Here is an 18,271-nt window from a genome sequence, read left to right as displayed (position 1 = left end):
CAGTATCTGCCACGGGCCTTTCCCCATTTGAATGTAGTGTAGGATACCAGCCACCAATTTTTCCAAGTCTGGAATCCGAAGTCGCGGTCCCCTCTGCTCACGCCTTCGTCCAGAGGTGCCGTCGCACATGGTCCAGAGCCCGTGAGACTCTGGTCCAGGTGGGAGCGCGCACCAAGGCCAAAGCCGATCGCCACCGGTCGAGGCCTCCCGTATACGTCATCGGTTCCAAAGTGTGGCTTTCTACTAAGAACATTCCTCTCCGATCCGTTTCGAATAAACTTGCTCCCAAATTCATTGGCCCGTTTTCTGTCACCAAGATCATTAGTCCCGTGGCAGTCCGCCTTAATCTCCCTCCAGCGTACAGGAGGATTCATCCCGTGTTCCATGTGTCAAAGATCAAACCTGTATTTTTTGCTCGTATTAATCCGCTTGTCCCGGTTCCCCCACCGCCGCGGCTCGTAGACGGGGAACCAACCTATTCGGTCAACCGTATTCTGGACTCTAGGCGGAGGGGACGCGGATTCCAGTACTTGGTGGACTGGGAAGGTTACGGTCCGGAGGAGAGAAGTTGGGTACCTGCTAGAGACATTCTGGATCACTCTCTTATTGATGATTTCAATCAACAGGTACAGGAGGCTGGGAACGTCAGGGGACGTTCCTAGGAGAGGGGGTACTGTCACGGTGCATGGATCGGCTGTGTTCTCAGGTCTCGTGATTTGGTGTCTACGTCATGCTCATTGGAGTCAGCTGCCAATCAGTCCCCGCACCAGGTGTCTCTCATCACCGTCTGCTACATATACTCACCTCATTCTCTCCTTCCCCGTCTGATAGTTGTACCGGATGTTGGACTGTCGTGTTGGGTTGTCTGCGTGTCTTCATTGGATTGTTTATTCTCGTCGTCGATCGTTGTCTGGATGTGTATTTCGTCACGGGAGATTTTCACCTCATCACCACCAGCCATCTAGCCCCTGCGCCACCCAGCCGAGAGATCCCATCTTCACCCACGGAATTCTTCATTGTCACCACGGAGTTTGTGTTCACCATTTGTCTTAATAAAACATTTGTGTTTCACCTGCATTTGCTTCCACCTCGTTCATTCCGTCACATTTACTCCACATCTCATGGTTAGAGTATGGTTAGTGTAGCAAAACCATGGTTCATTTGTGGATACGATGGTTTAACTATAGTAACCATGGATTTTGATTTTAATTTTCGTAAGGATTGTGTTGTTATCTGCCCTAGCTCCCTCTGAACGTATTATAAAACCATATTTTATAACATTTGTTTGCTAAATTACTACTGTAACTTTACAGTAGATAATAATTTTGTCGTTTAGCATAGAGTATTTTGAGTGATGATAGTAATTTGGTTTAGTTTCGTTTATAGTAGCTGTAGTTTTGTCTTTGTTTACTTAGATAAGGATTATACTGCTAGCAACTCTTAGCAGCCTGTTTACAGATGAAACTGACCTGCACTTGAAGTCCTGAACAGGTCAGTAGTTTTGCCTTTATCCACCCAGGCACTTCCACTCCATTCTCGAGTCACTTGCAATGATTACTCTGACAAAAAAACGTTTGGCGGAGACGCGGAGGGCGCGCGCGAGCCGAATCGCGCTGCCAGTCAAGACTAGGCGATATATGATTTATTGGAGATTGGTTATCGAAGGGTGATCCACCAAATGCTTATTAAAACTAAAGTAACGAGGCTGGTTTGAAAATGTAAGAAGTAGAAAGTACAGATATTTGTGTAAAAATGTAAGGAGTAAAAGTAAAAAGTAGTCAGAAAAATAAATAGCGAAGTAAAGTACTGATACCAGAAAAATCTACTTAAGTACAGTAACGAAGTAAGTAAGAGATGCTGTTCCCTAGGCGTTTTTCTGTGTAAAATCCAAGATGGAGTACAAGTACAAGTACAAGTACAGACGAGACCTACTGCTTCAGTTGTGCACTTAAATGGGCAAAGATATGCCAAAATGTCCATCTTCCCTGCTGAAAAAAACAGCTTAAACCATCTTAAGCTGGTCAAGCTGGTTTAAGCTGGTCTCCCAGGCTGGTCATAGCTGGTTTTTCAAGCTGGTTTTAGAGGGGTTTTGGCCACATTTTTTAGCTGGTCAAGCTGGTTTTAGCTGGTCAGCCTGGCTGGTCTTAGCTGGTTTAAGCTGGTCAGGCTGGTCTTAGCTGGTTTAAGATGGTCAGGCTGGTCTTAGCTGGTTTTAGCTGGTCAGCCAGGCTGGTCTTAGCTGGTTTAAGCTGGTCAGGCTGGTCTTAGCTGGTTTAAGCTGTTCAAGCTGGTCTTAGCTGGTTTAAGCTGGTCAGGCTGGTCTTAGCTGGTTTTAGCTGGTCAGCCAGGCTGGTCTTAGCTGGTTTAAGCTGGTCAGGCTGGTCTTAGCTGGTCAAAATGTTTGATGATGGATTGATTACATAGTGTCTGCCTCAATTTTCCTGACAAATAATGCAACAAATAAGTAATATGTTTACTTTTAATAATCTGCAGGACCACAAGGAACCATTAAAATGATTTTTATTTGATCTTACAGCCCCTTTAATAACAAATATTTACAAAATATTTACAAAATAATTGGAATGATTACAATTCTAAAACTATATTAAGAATTAATAGTGAAGATGAACGATAACAGAATTCTAAACATATTATGCATTTTCATTTTTCTTTTCTTTTTATTATATCTTGTATTTTTTTGGGATATGTAATGCCCCACTTGTTTCTCCCTCTTCTCTCTCTCTCTTCTTTCAGGCTCCTTTTGTTTCTGCCAGTCACTGAAACAGACAGTTTCAGCTTCTTATTATTCATTCTCCCTTAAAATTCGTCTCTCTTCTGGAGTTGAGAAACATCTTCTAAAATATCTACATGTAAAATTCAGGTATTTAAATTCTTAGAATGCAACCATTACCCTTGAATGAACTCCAAATCTCTATCTGTCTCCTCCTGGTAATGTTACTCCGGAGTGAATATATGCTGCGAAAAGGCCAGACAGGAAGATGGGCTGAATTAACTCATTCTTTAAACCAAAGTTAGCAAAAAGCATTACAATCAAACAATAAGCGAATTAGCAAGTTATCAAAGGTTCTCGCACGTCTCTCTGCTTACGTTAAACAGCACCGTTCAGAGTTTACGTGACAGTTTACATCCTCCGTTATCGGGATGACCGTGAGTCGCGAGACTTAAGTAACGTCACGCGTTTCATTTCGCGCCCCTGTTTACAGATGACTGCTTGTGCAAATTTGATTTACATCATAAAATACTAACGAGAAAGTGTGCTGAACAACACGACGTTCCCGTGAATCACAACTGTTGTCAGTGAAGCGTGTAATTATTACCGTAGGAACCCAGAGATTTTCCGCCTATAGCCGGTATGAGGCCGGGGAATGTGTGAAATCCCCCCGCTACCGCGCTCCTTAAACCCGGCACAAGTCTCCCTCGCGCACCGCGGACGGAGGATTCGTTAATCTGCGGTTACCGCGAATGTAGAGTTACCAAGCATGAAAAATTAAAAGTGAAATAAATCACTTACCGCAGTTGTGAATCGTACTTATTGCTGCTCCCGAATGTCGACCGTTGAAGAAAATCCCGCCTCTGTAGATTTAAAATTTACAGCAATATGCTGTACGTTTGCGTCAAACCACCACGTGATCAGATTACGCTTTAAGCATTTCTTGTTAAAGATATGCTGCGTCCGAAATCGCATACTGCTTAAGTAGGTACTACATTTAAATATGAACGTACTACCCGACCGTTAAAAAGTACGTTCTATATAGTATGAATGTGGGTAGTATGAATGGAATTCGGACATACTACATCCGCCATATTGATGTTGTCATGTGTCATGCTTCGTCACAACAGCGCGAAAATTTAAAGAAACTGCTCCGCTGCACAAACACCAGCACCGGCAATGATCGGCGTTTTAACGTTGATTGGACAGACAGCTCAGAGAAGGCATCGGTCAGCTGCTCGCAAGATCACGCCTTGGTAGACAGCTTCTAGATTATTTATCAAATAACGTTTCGATTTACAATGTTTAAACTTTCAATAAGTCATCCGTTTATTTAGATTGTGTTAAACAAGTGTCATTTAATCACAATAAACAACGTTTTTTCCTGAGGTACTTACACTTGAAATGAGCCGAGTCTCCACTTTTCGAATATGACACCTCCTCTCCTGGAGCCTCATGGAATAGGAAAGTGTCCATGGTATGCATACTACAGAATTCGGGCGGAAGCAGTAGGTCATCCGGGTACTTCTCGCCTACTGAATTTCGAATACTATGAATTCGGACATACTACTCGCCTCGCATACTGTTTTTTGCGTACTATATAGTAGGGAAGTATGCGATTTTGGACGCAGCAATATAGTTTTTTTTTCTCCTAGTGTTTTTTTTTAATTGCAGGTGATTGTTATCTATTATATAAAGACTGTGTTTGTTTAATTTATATTTTGTGTAAAAGTCTAATACCGAAACACTCCTTAAAAATAAAACAGCTGATTATATTTGGTCATACAACTATGGTGAATGTATTTCTTCAGACAATAATTTAATCTGATTTGAGTTCTATGCTGATTTTTTGAGTGCTAGCTTGATTTTATGCTATACTTTAAACTGCAATTTATTTAAGACTCTTCTTAGATATATTATCATTAACAACTAGAATCATTTAAGATGTATCATCTAGACTGCCTGATTGTGATACTAAACTTACCTTGAATTGAACCTTGTCAGTAAGTGAAACAAACTGATTCATTTGTAATTAGGTCAAATGGACACCAGTTTGGTCAGGCTGGGAGACCAACTAAAACCAGCTACTTCCAGCTAAAACCAGCCTGGCCAGGCTGGGAGACCAGCTAAAACCAGCTACTTCCAGCTTAACCAGCTAAAACCAGCCTGGCCAGGCTGGGAGACCAGCTAAAACCAGCACCTTCCAGCTAAAACCAGCTACTTCCAGCTTAACCAGCTAAAACCAGCCTGACCAGGCTGGGAGGCCAGCTAAAACCAGCTACTTCCAGCTAAAACCAGCTACTTCCAGCTTAACCAGCTAAAACCAGCCTGGCCAGGCTGGGAGACCAGCTAAAACCAGCTACTTCCAGCTTAACCAGCTAAAACCAGCCTAAAACCAGCCTGGCCAGGCTCCAGGGAGACCAGCTAAAACCAGCTACTTCCAGCTTAAACCAGCTAAAACCAGCCTGGCCAGGCTGGGAGACCAGCTAAGACCAGCTACTTCTAGCTAAGACCAGCTGCTTCCAGCTTAAACCAACTACTTCCAGCTACTTCCAGCTATTTCCATCTTAAACCAGCTAAAACCAGCCTGGCCAGGCTGGGAGACCAGCTAAAACCAGCTACTTCCAGCTGAAACCAGCTAAGACCAGCTAGCTTGGCCAGGCTTAAACCAACTACTAAGACCAGCTACTTCCAGCTATTTCCATCTTAAACCAGCTAAAACCAGCCTGGCCAGGCTGGGAGACCAGCTAAAACCAGCTACTTCCAGCTGAAACCAGCCTGGCTGGGAGACCAGCTTGACCAGCTTGGCCAGGCTGGGAGACCAGCTTGACCAGCTTGGCCAGGCTGGGAGACCAGCTAAAACCAGCTACTTCCAGCTTAAACCAGCTAAAACCAGCCAACCAGCTTAAGATGGTTTTAGCTGGTTTTTTCAGCAGGGTTGGCAGGTTTTCACCTAAACTCAGTCAGTTATGTCTGTATGTTCCCAACAGTTGGAAAAGTAATACAATGTTCTTCATTATATTACGTCTGTGCTGTAGTCTCTGGCATTTGATTTGATTCACTGCTTTTCTGAATAACTTAAGAAACTTTAATAAGAATCAGTGTATATTTAATTCATATATAAAGACTATACAGTGTTTTATTTTACAATTGATTATTTCAATATATTATTTGTAATTGATTTGTTCTTGTTGAATTACTGACTGTTTAAATTCACTGTATTTGTTGACAGTGAAACTGCTCTGAAAGTACAGATTACGGAGTTGGGGATCATTTTGGGGTTCTTATGAATTCGCTTTTTGCTTAGGGCCCCAGGAAATCTAGAACCGGCACTGCTTAAATTACTTAAGAAACTATAATGACATAACTTCTCTATTAATGTGTTAGTTCTTCAACCCTATAACTCAAGATTCAATTACTTATGTCTGTCATGAACACCCTTCACGGATATAAAAAGCTTAATAGGAACTCTCTGAGGTGAATCTGGCGTGTGCAACAGAACAGGATTACTGGAGGGACGCTCCGGTGGACAGCAAGGATCAGAGATGATGACCAGGGCTGCAGTCTCTTTAGGTAAGATTACATTCCCACCCATGATTGCATGATAATCAGCTTTGCCTGCACATTGCTACCAGGGGAGAAGCAAGGGGGAAAAGCCCTCGTTTCCCCGGCAGGGGTCTTAATTAAAGCTTAAGATAATGGGACTGAAACAATCCCCCACCTACTCATACTCATAGACTTATCACAGAGAGATGGTTATTCAGCATTTAAAATTCTATTATAACCGAATGTAAGGAATTTTTACAATTCTTAATTTTTTTTAATGTGTTGTATTACATTTTTATCTCCATATCCAACAACAGGAGAGCCTAAAATAGAGACCAATAATAAAATAAATAAATAAATAAAAATAAGTATGCAAACATGCCCATTCTCTGAAGAATGTTATAACATCTAGAACATGTCAGCAGTGTGTTGGCATTCTTGTTGTGTTAATAGAATCACATTGCTTTAAAGGGACATCTCATTCAAAAATGAAAATAATCATCATTTACTCCCTAAAAATCAAAGGTCAAGTTGAAGGCACTGCATTGTGAGATTCTAAATTCTACAACATGTGCTGTGCAGCACACTCCACTTAAGACATTGCAAATTTTACATTACAATACTTTACCTTTTAAAAATTATTTGAATTTCAATCACAAGACAAATTGGTTTAAGTCCTTACATTTACAATTAAATAATAAACATTAAAGGAGAAGTCCACCTCCAGAACAACAATTTACAGATAATGTACTCACCCCCTTGTCATCCAAGATGTTCATGTCTTTCTTTCTTCAGTCGTAAAAAAATTGTTTTTTTAAGGAAAACATTTCAACATTTTTCTCCATTTAATGAACTGATATGGTGCTCTGATTTTGAACTTCTAAAATGCGGTTTAAATGCATTTTCAAACGATCCCAGCCGAAAAAGACGGGTCTTATCTAGTGTAACGATCGGTTATTTTCATAAAAATAATACAATTTATATACTTTTTATGCCAAACGTTCATCTTGTCATACTCCTGGACTCTTTTTGTTCCAGTCATGACAGTTAGGGTATGTCGATAAAACTCCCATCTCATGTTCTCCTTCAACTTCAAAATCGCCCTATTTCGCTGTTTTACCTTTTTTTTTTTTTTTGTTAAGGCTGTTTGATCTTTTTTGCATGTTCACTTTGCAAAGACTGTGCCGGTATTTCTGCAGCGATGTAGGATGATTTTGAAATGAATTTTAAAGTTGAGGGAGAAAATACGAACAAAGATTTTTGACATACCGTAACTGTCTTGAGCCAGAATACACAGAGTTAAAGAAGAGAAAGGCAAAATGAGCATTTGAGATTAAAAAGTATTTAAACTGTATTTTTTTAATGAAAATAACTGATCGTTTCGCTAAATAAGACCCTTCTTCCTCGGCTGGGATCTTTATAACTTCATTTGGGATCATTTGAAGCCGCATTTAAACTGCATTTTGGTTCAAACACTGCAAGTTCAAACTCGGGGCACCATACCAGTCCATTATATGGAGAAAAATGCATGTTTTCCACAAAAAACACAATTTCTTTATGACTGAAGAAAGAAAGACATGAACATCTTGGATGACAAGGGGGGTGAGTACATTATCTGTAAATTACTGTTCTGGAAGTGGACTTCTCCTTTAATGACCTTAATTTAAGCCTGTCTGGCAGGCAAGAGAGCTGGATTAGGCAATGCCTGGAGCAACAACTGCAACCAATCTGCAGCTGTGCATGTATGTGTACTGTTTAGTTTTAACTGACTGCATTCACTATAACACTCAAAAATACATTGCATAATCAATAAAATAATGATTTCTAAAATGCACATTTATTATGTGCTCTTCCAGAGGGGGATAGTCTCCTCCAGTGAAGTCTGGTTCTTGTAAAGGTATATCCCCCCTCATCCCCTCCCTCCCAGTCTTTAAATCTTGTGGGTTTTTTTCCCCTTGCCAGATTTACCTTTGGCTAGCTGACTGGGGGAACTAAAGCATAACTGTTGCTTTGCAACAATGTGGATTGCATTACAGAAATAAAACTGACTTGACATTTTCAAGAGGTTGTTGGAATATAACAGGTTTTTTATTGCAATATGAATGGCGCGTCATCATTTGTTAGAGGACTGAAAGGAAAAATAACACTGTGCGTCACTGTATCTCCCTGAAGGCCCTCTTCTCAGAGAACTTCAGCTTGTACTTCCTCTTAAACCTGAAAGAAGAATAGGAAAGATTAAAAATGGACACGCAAATGAAAATTAAACAAAGTATTGCTAACACCACTTAAACTCTACATTGATTTTATACAAATAAAGCAGTAAAACACTGAACTTACTTGGCTCTATCTCTGGGCTCAATAATGTTTCTCTTCTGTAAGCTCAAAAATCTGTCTTTTAGGATGCTGCCCTCTGGCTGCAGGACAAAGAAACACATGTTATTACAAATATCGTAACTTCAACTCAGTAAGAGCCCAACACTGGCACAGTTCAACATACCTTTAGACTGCGAAGAGAGCCGGCAAGCTCATTGCTAAGTTGAACATCTAGATCAGGATCCTGGAACCTACAGAAAACAAATCACTACTTTAATTCCAGTCAAACAACAATAGGTTACAACATCATTTTTTTAAAGATACACTACCAGTCAAAAGTTTTTAAACTAAGTTTTTAAAAAAAAAATATTTTTAAAGAATTCTCATCTGCTCAACAAGCATGCATTTACTTGATCCAAAAGTTGAATACATTTTAGAATATAACATTCTTGTGATCAAAGCTAAATTTTCAGCATCATTACTCTAGTCTTCAGTGTCACATGATCCTTCAGAAATCGTTCTAAAATGCTGATTTGCTGTTCAACAAACTATTATTGTATTATTATTATTATTTAAACCCATATAAAACAAGGCCACTTTTTCAGGATTCTTTGATGGATAGAAAGATCCAAAGATCAACATTTAGCTGAAATAAAAAGCTTCTGTAACATTATACACTATACCATTCAAAAGCTTTGAGATTCAAAAGCTTTGAGAAATTATAGAAATTATAGAAATTGATACTTTTATTTAGCAAGGACGCTTTAAATTGATCAAAAGTGATGATGAAGACATTTATATTGTTATAAAAAATTTCTATTTCAGATAAATTCTGAACTTTCTGTTCATCAAAGAAACCTAAAGAATGATCCTACTTTAAAAATCTTACTGTTCAAAAACTTTTGACTGGTAGTGTACATGTCTGTTTCCATTGGATGTGTGAAAACTTTTGTGGAACATTTAAACAAAAAAAACATCTAATGTTAACAAATGTAATAATACAGCCAATCTGGAGAATGTTACACATGCACATTATGTAATAACAATCAGGATATTATTTAATCATTTACACAGAACCATTTACATCACAACTGATATATTTACAGGGTTAAAAATAAAAAAAATTATGCGTTATGAATGGTGTACAAATTGGCAGCATTATTTTCCCCCTAATAACAGGATTAAATGTTTGTTTAAAGAAAAAGGAAAAAAAAAAAAAAAAAAAAAAAAGACTAACTTTTTTACCAACAAACACTCTGTAAAAATGGTTACAATTGTCACATCCTGGATATCAATATTGTGTAATATTGGCCTTATTTAAATAAATTAAAGAATACCCATTTTTTACTGCTTTCATGGACAGTACAGGAGACTAACTTCAAAAACAGATAAAACAATTTTCTCCGTAATGAAGTCATAAAGTGCACAAGAAAACAAGAAAAAGTATAAAGCACTGACTTGAGTTTGCCCAGTCGGCGAGGCATGCTTTTCTGTGCCTCTTGTTGGGCCTTGCGTTGAGCCTGCCTCATCTTGGTCCTCTGTTCCTGCTTCTTCAAGTCGGCACTGATAGATCGCAACTGGAACAACTGCTGCCGCTTGTCAATCACCTGACGCTCCGCCTTCCTTTGTAACTCCTGTTCAATAAATTAAAGCTTTTAATGTGGATCAAGAGATTCGTGGCCAGCTTGGTCAACAGGCAAGTATTATCTGCTTTTTTTACCTTAATCCTTTTAGCTTTCTCCTTTTTCCTCTGTTTCTCAGTTTTCTTTTCCTGTGTTGCAGTTGGCCCAGTGACTGTGCCTTCGGTGTCCCCTTCTGGCTCCTCTGGTTCAATCTCCTCTTCCTCAATCAACCCCTCCACCTGCTCTTTAAAGGTGGTTTCCTAAATAAACACAAACAAATATATATTTAGGACAGCATGCGGACATATTCCAATCTAAATTTAGGTTTAGCTTATGTCTAAAATGCAATGCTTATCCACAGAGCACTGTATAATGCTTAATATAAAAATAAATAAATAATTAATAATAATAATAATTGCTAAGTGTATCCACTTATCTTAGAAATTAATTATTTTGCAAAAAATAAATTAATTAAAATAAATAAATAATTAAAAACTAAACATACATACATACATACATGTGACCATGGACCACAAAACCAGTGATAAGAGTAATTTTTTTAATTGAGATTTATACATAATCTAATAGTTGAATGAATAAGCTTTCCAATGACATATTGTTCGTTAGGATAGGACAATTTTTGGCTGAGATGCAACTATTTCAAAAATCTGGAATCTGAGGGTGCAAAAAAAAAAAAAATCTAAATATTGAGAAAATTGCCTTTAAAATTGTCCAAATTAAGTTTTTAGCAGTGCATATTACTAATCAAATTTAAGTTTTCATATATTCTCCGTAGGAATTTTACAATATATCTTCATGGAACATGATCTTTACTTAATATCCTAATGCTTTTTGGCATAAAAGAAAAATAGATAATTTTGACCCATACTATGTATTTTTGGTTATTGCTACAAATACAGTAGTCAACATTTGAAGTGGATCAAAAAAAAGTTCATCAAAGTTGTCCCAAGACAAGAACGGGTATTGTTTTATTTTTAGGACAACTTTGATTAAAGGTTTTGATGCACTTCAAATATTGACTACTGTATACCCGTGCTGCTTGGTTTAAAAGTGACTTCTGTGTGAGCTGTCCTTCATATATTGCTACTACTTTACAACAGAAATTCTGAACCTTCAAAATATAGCTAATGTAACCACACCTTAAGGTGTTAGCATAAGGTTAGAGGTTATACCTCAGTGGCGACATCCTCATTCACAGCCAGCTGACGTGCCAACTTTTCCTCTGCTTTTATCTTCTTGACCTCTACCTCATGGGCCTTACGAAGCAGGTCCTAGAAAACCACACACATCAATTTCACAAACAGATGGTAATTATCACATCAACATTTTTTCCAAAACAATGAGCTTTGTGTAGCAGAAACGGGCAGCATTTTACCTGGTGAGAAAAGAAGTCTGGGTTGTATGAACCGCCAGGAGCGATAACTTCGATCGCAGGAAGAACTGAAGGTTTCTCGTTCAATCTATCTGGTCTCTTAAACAAGTGAAGAAAAATGAACAAGTTCAGCACATGACCACAAAAATAACCAAACCTAGCAGTTGACTGATATGGATTTTTTTGATGACCAATGTTGATACTACAGAGTACAAGGTGGCTGATGGTCGATATAAAGTCAACGCATATGACATCACTACTACACTACTAAAGAAAGTAAATATCATACACTGACATTCAAAAGTTTGGGATCAGTGAGATTTTTTAAGTTTTTATAAAGTATTTTATGCTTATCAAGGCTGTGTTTATCTGATCAAAAATACAGAAAAAAACAGCAATATTGTGAAATATTTTTGCCATTTAAAATAGTGGTTTTTAATTTTAATATACATTAAATTGTAATTTATTCCTGTGATGAAAAGCTGAATGTTCAGCATCATTACTCCCGTCTTCAGTGTCACATGATCCTTCAGAAATCATTCTAATATGCTGATTTATTATCAATGTTGAATAATCTTTTGTAACAATATACAGTACCATTCAAAGTTTGGGGACAGTACATTTTTTCTTTCTTTCTTTGAAAGAAATTAATACTTTTATTCAGCAAGGCTGTGTTAAATTGATGAAAAATGATAGTAAAGACTAGAAAAGATTTCTGTTTTGAATAAATGCTGTTCTTTTTACCATTTTATTCATCAAAGAATCATTAAAAAAAAAATATATATATATATATATTAAGCAGCATAATTGTTTCCAACACTGATAATAAATTAGCATATCAGAATGATTTCCGAGGTATTGTGCGACACTAAAGACTGCAGTAACGGCTGATGAAAATTCAGTTTTGCATCACAGAAATAAATTATATTAAAAAAATATTAAAAACAGAAAACTTAATTTTGCAATTTTAAATTGCAATAATATTTCATAAAATTGCACTTTTTCTGTATTTTTGATCAAATAAATGGAAATGTCATGAGCATTAGCACTTCTTAAAAAATAAATAAAAAAATCTTGCTGATCCCAAATTTTTTAGCAGTGTATGTGTAATAAAATTGATAAATAACTTTCAAAATAGATCTGTAAATTAAACATTTCTACTTCAGATAGCTACTTCTTAATTCTGTAGTATTGTATTTTTAATTAGGAGTGGATTCCTTGTATACCTGCACTCAGACACTGGAGTTTTTAGTGCTGTCAAAATCCTACTCACAACATTTATTGGTCAAAATAAAAAAACTTTGCAGATGACATTGATAATTAAAAAAAAAAAAAAAAAAAAAAACAACACACACACACCAAAGTTTGGCTGATATATTAGCTGACTACTAGCTACATTTACTGTCAAAATAGTTGTGAATGATCACAGTCAAAAAGAACACACTGTTCTTACCTTGACAAGCTTTTTCTTAGTCTGTTCGAGGTAGTAGGGATCAGCCGTCTCTGGTGCTGCTGGACATTGAGAAGAGACATTATGCCACTTGCATACATCGTATTACAAGAGAAAGTGTAAAGACTGACTCTACTCACTCTCTGCAGTCCATAGGTCATAAAATGTTCTATCTGGATTATTATTGGCCACTGCACGTTTTTTAGCTGACACCCCAGAGGCAGCTGCAGCCCTTCTGAGTTGAAGAAGCTTTTCTCTCCGTGGCAAAATTCCCATGGACGCCAACTTTGCTGCTCTGTCTGAGGTGCGCCGCTGCTTTTTAGCATTGGGCTGCTGGAACGCCAAAACACTATAAGAACATTAGGACAATCAGGGTCGTGTAAAAATGGGGATAAAATGGGGTTAGAGATTATCATATTATCCTAACATGTGGTGCAGCATAAAATCCAGCTATCCGCTAACATATCTCAATTGCTTTCTTATTTATATTACTACAAATCCTAAACAACATTATCGCTCAGAGATGTATTTGAAATTGGATATCCAGAATATCCTACTTTACCTGCATATAAAGAAATATATTCTATATAGCATATTTTGGTTGCATTATTCTTTATATCTTCGCACAGGACCCTATATAAAGTAGGTACAGTGTTATGTGAAATTTAAGTAAAGTGGCTATATGGCACATCTCAACTAGCCCAGCTCCAATCTGCTAAATGTGTCTATAAGGCATTAAAATATTATAAATATTAACATCATAATTGTCTGTAATGACTAAACCTACTGCGAAGACATTATATGCTTAATGAAATATGAATCCCAAACTAATAATCAGTATCAACACACCATCAGATAGCCATTTTATACAACAGTTCATTTAATTTCAACAATGAATGACACATCATCAATCGGTCATATTGGCAGCACAGAACGTAAACAATGCCACTTAACTGAAAGGAGCACGCAAAATTTGCTGATTATTGCTGCTGAAAATGGACAGTTATTGTAATGTTTTGGGCTGTACAAATCAGTCAGACCAGGGGAAACACTTGGAGTACTATAGCCTGCCAAAAGTTATAACAAATCAAGGAAAATAGTGCATAAGAATGTCTGAGGAAAGGTGGCGGCGTTTGTGATTGCCATGGCAAGAAACAACATTAGCGTTTGTTCTTATTTCCGGTCAGATAGGTGAAATATTAGGCTAATATCTTGCTTGTACGCATCTTTACCACCTATATACTTTGGTTTGTCAAAATATCACAGCCTTTCCTGCTTACTAAGTCCTTCTCTATATGGTTTAACAGCCTCCACACACCTTTTTTCCATGGTTCAGACAGCATAAATTAGCAGAATTAGCAACGTATTTAGTCGCACATTAACCTTACAATCCATGCTGTTGTTTACATCTGAGTATCTCTAATATGGCTGCGCAGCCAGGTAACTGACCAAACTGTGACGTAAGTGCAAACCCTCTATTGTGTGTGTGTCTCATATGCTGTTATTTAACTGCAATATATAATGTCACCATTATATCATCACCTTGTTTTCTAGATTAAAACAGAATTAGGCAAAATAAATAAACAATAAATAAAAACACCAACAAAACAATTTCTGAGAAAACCAAATTCTGAGATAATGCCCTCAGATCCTGGAAGGCCGTTCACACAACAGCCCTCCAAGTTCCATTGTTTTATCTTCACATTCCCAAGGAAATACTGGGAGCGCAAGGATGAGATCATCATTGGGCAGGTTATTTTTAAAGTACATCTTACAGGCAGCAGAATCGTACTGTACTTACTTTTTTGGGGCAGGTATGTGGGAATCCGGCTGAAGAATAAGATCTATCCGCAGAGGTTTAGAGTGTTTACCTTTCTTGACTGTCGTCTCTAACAACAAGAACAGCTGTTAGGGATTGCACAAGAAAAAAAAAATACTTACAATATAAAAAAAGAAGAGTTTTTACACTAACCTGGTTGTGCATCTTTATCTTTTTCATCTTTATCACCAGTGTCCACGAAGAAGAGAGAGTCATCTGTTTTTTCAGCTATCAGCCCCCTATGGATGATGAAAGAAGAAGAAAGAAGAAAAAAAAATTCAGTGTTTAGATGTTTTTTTAACTGACTGTATTATGAACCGATGAGGTGGTGTAGTCTAATGATTAAAGATTCATGCTGTTAACTAAAGGTTCGATTAAAGGAGCAATCGATAAAACATTAATATTGTGCCCTTTACCAAAACAAAACACTCCTGGGGAATAGGTGCACTCTATACTACGTAATGACTCTATACATTGTATTAACTAAAATAAATACTAACCACGTGACGCTCATCAACACTTCATATTGTACACAATCACACATTGCCACAGTTACGGATTTGTATATAGAATACTAGTGTAAAATATACCATATATATGCTGATAGACATCGATACGGAATGCTAATCATTTCTATTAATTTCCTTAATAATACCGACTCAATTTAACATCTGATCATAACCACTCACCCTGTTGTTCTCTCCTGAAGCCGCACGTCTTCCAGAAACTCCTCCACATCTTGAATATCACTGAATTTATTCCAGCTCTTTTTCTTATTTTTGTTCACGCGTTTTCGCCGTTTGACATTCGAACTGTCGCCACCCAGATTCGATTTAAGAGGCAAAAACCCCGGCTGAGACGCTGCCACGCGCTTATGTCTCCAGGCGGCCGCCATCATGGCACACAAAAAGAGGCGAAGAAGAAAGGAGGAAACGTTACGTCACGTCTGTTTATTTGACTCATGAATATAATATAGGTTCTATGTATGTATGTATATATATATATATATATAATTTTTTTGCTGTTATAATTGCTGTTTTGAGCTGTAAATGTGTGTTTATTTTTATGTATGTTCATAAAAATATATATATTCGTTTTATTTGGTTTTACTAAATCCCCTCAAATTTTTATTTTTGCTACATTTCATATTCATAAGTGTAAGTACAGTCAAACCAAGCCTTTATTTATGGTTCTTGAAAGAGAAATTCAAATTTAGGTTAAGACATTTTTTTATTCACATAATAAGAAAGCAATTAAGACTGTTTTCATTTGTGAATCCTTTAACTTATTTACGTAATGTTTAGCCCACCCCCCGGTTGTATGTGTATTTTGTATACATTATATTTATTTATTTTTTTGTATGTTTTATGTTTCCATGTGTATTATTGTAGTCCTAACTGTACTTTGACTGTGTTTATTAACAATATATATATCAGACATAGATACAAGCTGTTCTTTAAAAGGTGACCCTAATGAAACTGATAAGTATATCTTCTGGGATTGTCCTCATGCACAGCTATTTTGGATTGAATTTTAATAATGTTATTAATGTAATGTTATTAATTTGCAGTGTGCTCCAGGGTTCCGCTTTGTTTTTTAAGGAGGTGCTGTTTGGCTTTTTTGATATCCAAATATAAAATGAATTAATATATTATTATTAACATATTATTACTTCCTGTAAGATTTTACATTCACCACACTAAATTCAAAATCCTTTATTTATTTATTTATTTATTTATTTATTTATTTATTTATTTATTTTAACTCTTTTTTAAAAGAGTTTCAACAGTATATCCAAACTATTTCATCTTCCAAGAATCTTAAAGCTCATAAAACAGTTCATTTATTTAATCTTTTTAATTTATTTTGTTAACGCTTTCATTTTGTATTTTTTAATTTTATTTATTTATTTATTTTTATTTTATTTATTTAAACTGTGCTTTGCTTGTAATGTCACCTCTTTGCGTGTAGTTTTTGGTATTTTATTTGTAATGTTGCTATTATATATGCTTACGAAAAGTTATACAATTCTAAGTTATATTTAGAATAAAATTATAAATTATAAATATTATTATTTAGGCTAACCCTTTCAAGTTCACACATTCAGTTGTAACTCTTTCTTTCTTTCTTTGTAATATAAATGTCAGTGCAAAATAAATTGAGTAGGTATTTTGAATATTTTGAATGTCCTTGTTGTTCACCTTTCTTTTGGCATGCCATGAAATGCCTAAATTTTCGGATATGAAAATAAAGTCAAAATTAATTGCAGTATTTTCACTGTATTCACTGTTTTTACGAAGTTATAGAATTAATATTCATGAGCTAGTACTTTCCCAGTCCCTTAGATGGCAGTAATGAAACTCAAGCAGCATGAGTGAAGAAGAGCTGAAGGCGGTACTGATGTGACACGCATGGAAAGAAAAAGTTGAAGAGGCGGATGATAAATAAAGTACTGTAAACAGACACAACAGAGACAAGATACTTAAGAAGATTTTCTATTGAATAGATCAAATCTATACGCCGGATCATTAGCTTTGACGCGTGATGATGCTTTCGTAAGCAGAGACAACAGGATGCTCATTGCCAGACACTTGTCTCAGAGATCACTGTACACATTCCAATATACAACTGATGAATTGGATTAATTGCATCTAAAAAGAAAATGAGTCTGGCGCTGCATGAGCTGCTAGTGTGCTGCCGAGGACTTGAAAATGAGAAAGCCACAGAGAGAAAGGTGTGTGAAACATCTTGTCTTTTTATTATGCATACTAGTAAATCAGTGGCCTGATTCACACCAGAAATGCTGAATTATTTTATGACCAGTCACTAGTCCAAAGAATGTGTGCAATATAATCAGTAACAACAACAATAACAACGAGGGGGGAAAAAGAGTTAAGTTAATAAGTAAAGTAAGAACGGCTTTTACGTTTTTATCCCGTTCATGAATTTGAATTGAGGTAGCAAATAAGATGCAAAATGTACACTACCAGTCAAAAGTTTTTGAACATTAAGATCTGCGCACCAAGCCTGCGTTTATGTGATCCAAAGTACAGCAAAAAACAGTAAAATGTTGAAATATTTTTACTATTAATATAACTGCTTTCTATTTGAATATATTTTAAAATGTAATTTATTCCTGTGATTTCAAAGCTGAATTTTTGCCATCATTACTCCAGTCTCATGATCCTTCAGAAATCATTCTAATATTCTGATTGACTGCTCAAAAGCATTTATTATTATTATTATTATAGCTATTATTATTATTATTATTATTATGTTGAACTGCTGAGCATTTTTCAGGTTTCTTTGATGAATAGAAAGTTTTGATGAACAGCATTTATCTGAAATAGAAATCTTTGTAACATTATAAATGCATTTATGATCACTTTTGACCAAT

At 36.5% G+C, this 18,271-nt stretch overlaps 2 protein-coding genes across 4 annotated transcripts in view; one reads left to right on the top strand and one right to left on the bottom strand.

Annotated features, from left to right (window-relative positions):
- Positions 1–8,326: 8,326 nt before the first annotated feature.
- Positions 8,327–15,794, bottom strand: nop53 (NOP53 ribosome biogenesis factor). Of its 2 annotated transcripts, none has more exons than XM_051130088.1 (12): positions 15,564–15,794; positions 15,028–15,113; positions 14,857–14,944; positions 13,196–13,404; positions 13,059–13,117; positions 11,609–11,704; positions 11,406–11,504; positions 10,311–10,472; positions 10,049–10,224; positions 8,775–8,841; positions 8,615–8,691; positions 8,327–8,491 (listed from the first exon to the last, which is right to left on the bottom strand). In XM_051130088.1, the coding sequence occupies exons 1-12, from the start codon at positions 15,770–15,772 to the stop codon at positions 8,431–8,433; spliced, it is 1,389 nt and encodes a 462-aa protein (XP_050986045.1). In that variant the 5' UTR covers positions 15,773–15,794; the 3' UTR covers positions 8,327–8,430. The 2 variants fall into 2 exon arrangements, with proteins under 2 accessions (XP_050986045.1, XP_050986046.1); XM_051130089.1 differs by having other exon boundaries at positions 13,059–13,114.
- Positions 15,795–17,254: 1,460 nt separating this feature from the next.
- Positions 17,255–18,271, top strand: part of atm (ATM serine/threonine kinase) — a 67,754-nt gene continuing 66,737 nt past the window's right edge. For both annotated transcript variants that reach the window (XR_007829193.1, XM_051129228.1), the window contains exon 1: positions 17,255–17,608. Coding sequence is in view for 1 of the 2 variants with exons in the window: in XM_051129228.1 (XP_050985185.1) it covers positions 17,537–17,608 (72 nt within the window). In the remaining variant the exon portion in view is untranslated. The remainder of the gene's footprint in view (positions 17,609–18,271) is intronic.

Source organism: Labeo rohita, chromosome 15, assembly GCF_022985175.1.
Source record: "Labeo rohita strain BAU-BD-2019 chromosome 15, IGBB_LRoh.1.0, whole genome shotgun sequence".
NCBI lineage: Eukaryota > Metazoa > Chordata > Actinopteri > Cypriniformes > Cyprinidae > Labeo > Labeo rohita.
The sequence above is the reverse complement of the archived record's forward strand: the minus strand, read 5'-3'. Positions and strand labels throughout refer to the sequence as shown.

Coding starts and splice junctions, on each gene's coding strand:
- nop53 (XM_051130088.1), bottom strand. CDS start 15,772: ATGATGGCGGCCGCCTGGAGACATAAGCGCGTGGCAGCGTCTCAGCCG. Junction 14,945..15,027: donor AGATAAAGATGCACAACCAG/GTTAGTGTAAAA, acceptor TCTTGTTGTTAG/AGACGACAGTCAAGAAAGGT. Junction 13,118..13,195: donor TGACCTATGGACTGCAGAGA/GTGAGTAGAGTC, acceptor CTCAATGTCCAG/CAGCACCAGAGACGGCTGAT.